General features: G+C 56.5%; 1 protein-coding gene across 1 annotated transcript; it reads left to right on the forward strand.

Annotated features, from left to right (window-relative positions):
* The first annotated feature begins 321 nt into the window (after positions 1-321).
* On the forward strand, positions 322-3167 carry Fezf2 (FEZ family zinc finger 2). The gene is made up of 4 exons (XM_026411279.2): positions 322-1173; positions 1515-1649; positions 1840-1972; positions 2908-3167. Exons 1-4 carry the CDS (start codon positions 322-324, stop codon positions 3165-3167), a joined length of 1380 nt encoding a protein of 459 aa, XP_026267064.2.
* Positions 3168-3990: the final 823 nt, after the last annotated feature.

The following is a 3990-nucleotide window of genomic DNA, read 5'->3' on the forward strand; positions in this document are numbered from 1 at the left end:
GCTCAGGGGGGTTAATTTGAGGCTCTTTTCTCTTTTTTCCCCTCTCTCCCTTTCCTTTGTAAACCCTCCCCCTTCCCCCTTTCATAGTCCCAGGGCAGGGGCTGGTGGGTTCCTTGGCGCGCCGGGTTAATGGGCGGTAATTTGGTACCCTTGGGTGCACTTTGTTCTGCCTCTGTTCATTTGAATGCAAATGGGTGACCCGGCCCGACTAGGTGCTTATTAAATTGCGGTCCCCCCCCCCCCCTGCCTTTTCCGGAATGCAGACTTAGAGGAGAGAGGCTGTGCCCCGGCCCAGCCCGGCTCGGCTCGGCTCCGTGCGCCATGGCCAGCTCGGCTTCCCTGGAGACCATGGTGCCCCCGGCCTGTCCGCGCGCCGGAGCGTCGCCGGCCACCTCCAAGACGCTGGCCTTCTCCATCGAGCGCATCATGGCCAAGACGTCGGAACCCCGCGCGCCCTTTGAGCCCCGGCCTGGGGCACTGGAGGCGGACGGCAGCCAGAGCAAGAAACTGCTCAACCTCTGCTCGCCGCTGCCCTGTATGATCCCCCTCCAGCCCCTAGGCTACGAGGTGCCGTCCAAGACACTGCTCAGTTACTCTGAGCTCTGGAAAAGCAGCCTCCGGGCGGGCGGCGGTGGAGGAGGAGGAGGAGGCGGCGGCGGCGGCGGCGGGGGGGCCCCAGTGTGCGGCGCCAGCGGCTTGTGCAAAACCAACTGTGGCGTGTGCTGCAAGGCCGAGCTGGGCCTTGCACCGTCTGCACTGCCCGCGGGCAGAGTCATCAAGCCGCAGGTCATCAACCAAGCCGTGGGGCTGCCGGCCAGCGGCTCGCTCTACTACTTCAACTACCTGGACTCGACCGCATACCCACCTTCCGAGCTTCTCGGCGGCCACCTTTTCCCTTCTGGCCTCCTCAACGCGCAGGCTCCCACAGCTCTAGCTGCGCATCCCAAGCTCTTTCTGCTGGAGAACGCCAAGCTGGCCGGCCTGGCTGCGGACAAGTTCCCTCATCCAGCTCCCTATCCCCATAAGGAGCGCTTGCCCGCGCCGCTGGAACAGGTGCTGAAGGAGAACTCGGCCCTGACCGCTGAGCGCGGGGTCGTCAAGAGTCACAGCAAGTTACCCGGGGGCTCTGCAGACGGCAAGCCCAAAAACTTCACCTGTGAGGTGTGCGGCAAGGTGAGGCCCAAGGTCCTCTGGGGGCCGGGAGGGGCGACCGGCGAAGGCTGCTTCCCTGGGGCAGCCTTGATCACCCCTTTCTCCAGTTGAGGAGCTCTCCAGTAGCTGCGTACTCAAATTGGGTGCCTGGTTGGGCCTCAGTGTCCTATTCTGTAAAATGGGGATGCCGCTGTCAGCAGTCACACGGTACTTGGTGGAAGCAGACTGGGAAACACTTTGCTAAAGGGCTCTGGTTTCTGAACTGGGGTGTTGGTTGGGGGAGGTTGGCTGTGTGGCCTCCTGGGATTGGTAGCAGACCCTCTGTGGAACTCGGCACAAAGCCCCCTCTTGTCCTTCCATAGGTGTTTAACGCTCACTATAACCTCACCCGCCACATGCCGGTCCACACCGGTGCCAGACCGTTCGTGTGCAAAGTCTGTGGCAAAGGCTTTCGCCAGGCCAGCACGCTCTGCAGACACAAAATTATCCATACCCAGGTATGTGGCCCCCGGGTCAGGCCTGGCCCGCTCGCAACCTCCCACCCCAAGTCTGAGCAATGGGGATAGGATGGCCAAAGATTTCCCCCTTACCCTTTCGGGGAAAACCGTGTCCCTTTTGAGGTGTCCGGGAGGTGGCCTCTGCCCGGCGGTGATCTCAGTCTTACTGTGCGCGCGCCCCTCTCCGCAGGAAAAGCCGCATAAATGCAACCAGTGCGGCAAAGCCTTCAACCGCAGCTCTACGCTCAACACGCATATCCGCATCCACGCGGGCTACAAGCCTTTCGTCTGCGAATTTTGTGGCAAAGGCTTTCACCAAAAAGGTAAAGTGCCCAGCGAGGCCCTCTCCCCACCTCACCTCGAGACTTTACTCTGCGGGTTGCGGCCTGTGGGGGGGACGGCAAAGGGGGATCTGGAGATCGGCAGCACAAAAGCCGAAGAGTAGAGCCGAGCGATTCTTTGGAATCGGGTCTTGATGGGTGTAGGTGGAAGCTTTCCGGCCAGGGTTAATAGACCTCCTTGTATTCCAGCCGGATGCACCGGGAGACTGAATTTGGGAGGTGGGAAGGAAGGAAGAGGGCAGAAGGGGTAAAAGTAGGAAAAGGAGAGAGTAAAGCCTTCCAGAAAGAGATTCCCTTTGTATTCCCTTTGTACTCCCTTTTGAAATGGGAAAAAAAATATATATCTAGGGAATATCTGCCTCCTGGGAACAACTTAAGACTTGGGGGGAAACATGTAAGATTCCCAGTTCCCCAGGCCCCGTGCCCTGCTCAGATTTCCCAAGGCACTTTTGGATCTCCAGGTGGTTATTAGGAGACTAGAGGAAGTGACTTTTAAAAAAATGATAAAGGAAAAAAAAGAGAGGGGGGGGGCGAAGGAAGCCTGGGTTCGTGCGAATTTCTTCGAGCGAGGCATCTGCTAGGAGAAGGACACGATGTGTCTGGGCTGCGAAAGTTTTCCGGCCGGCGGAGCGCGGCAGGAGGGACGCTTCACCAGCCCCTGTGCGGGGCAGGGTAGGGGGCTCGGGCCGGCTCCGCAAGACTCAGTGCTCGGTCCTTTTGGGGAGTGCCCCGGGCTTGACGCAGACGAAGTTTGACAACTTCTTCACTCGAAGAGGTCGCGCCCGCCTAGCCAAGCGTCGCCTTCTTTGCGCGGGCACCTGAGCCGCCCCCGGGACGCCTTGGGCCCTCTCATTCCACTGCATACCCCTACTTTTTTTGTTTTGTTTTGTTTTGTTTTTGTTTTTGGTCTCCTGTAGGGAACTACAAGAACCACAAGCTGACCCACAGCGGCGAGAAACAGTACAAATGCACCATCTGCAACAAGGCCTTCCACCAGGTCTACAATCTGACCTTCCATATGCACACCCACAATGACAAGAAGCCTTTCACGTGCACCACTTGCGGCAAAGGTTTTTGCAGAAACTTTGACTTAAAGAAACACGTGCGCAAACTCCACGACAGCGTGGGCCCCACCGCCCCCTCCGCAAAGGACCTGACTAGGACAGTGCAGAGCTGAGAGCTACTGCCTTGTCCTCCCTTCCCGCCCTGTACCACCCCAAAAACAGATCACACGTATAAACTTATTTCTAAAATTAAAAGGAAAAAAAAAACTATAGCAGAGAGGCTAATATCTATTTATCAAAACCAGCATATTTTTGGAAAGTTAAACGTTTCCTCGATGACTGGCAGCAAACGCGTGGCTCCCACCTTTGTATATTCAGGAAATTTATTTAAATCCAGTGCGCCGAAACGTATTTAATTCCAGGCCTCGGCTTCTCCTCGGGCAGCAGGTTTTTAACCTCAGCCTGTCACCGTGAGCGCCCCAGAAGAGCGCGGCGTTCCCAGCCATCTTTATACAGCCATGTAATTTCTCCTGTACAAGCGAACACGGAATATATACACATGTGACTCAATAAACAGAATCATTAGTGCGCGTTTTCTTTCCCCCATCCCCTCCTCGAAAGGTGAACTCCGCAACTCCAAAGAACGAATTCGAAATAGACGTTTGTAACCTTTCCCTGCCCCAATACGACTTCCTTTGGAGCACTTGGGCCCAAGGTGAGGCCCAACTGGTGTTCTTGCGGCGCTTGTGTGCCAGAGCACCCAGAAGCGAGGGCAAAAAGGCCTACATCCGCCTCCAGGAGGTGCCAAGTTTTTATTTGGTGACTGTTCAGACGCTTGGGATTCTGGGTGTTGCTTTAATTGGGTGAGAAAAAAAAAATTAAAGGGTTAAAGTGACTGAATTTAGGGAGCAGCTTCTGGGTGCTCCAGTAAAAAGCGGCGCGCAGTGTAAGGGTTAAAGGCCAGGACACTGCCTAGCTGTGGTGCTTCTAGGCACG

The sequence above is a fragment of the Urocitellus parryii genome, chromosome 3, assembly GCF_045843805.1.
Source record: "Urocitellus parryii isolate mUroPar1 chromosome 3, mUroPar1.hap1, whole genome shotgun sequence".
Classification (NCBI taxonomy): domain Eukaryota; kingdom Metazoa; phylum Chordata; class Mammalia; order Rodentia; family Sciuridae; genus Urocitellus; species Urocitellus parryii.

Bases quoted from the DNA above. Each gene is read 5' to 3' on its own strand.
- Fezf2 (XM_026411279.2), top strand. From the start codon at position 322: ATGGCCAGCTCGGCTTCCCTGGAGACCATGGTGCCCCCGGCCTGTCCG. The intron at 1,174-1,514 runs GTGAGGCCCAAG...GTCCTTCCATAG, and splicing joins CCTGTGAGGTGTGCGGCAAG to GTGTTTAACGCTCACTATAA. The intron at 1,973-2,907 runs GTAAAGTGCCCA...GGTCTCCTGTAG, and splicing joins CAAAGGCTTTCACCAAAAAG to GGAACTACAAGAACCACAAG.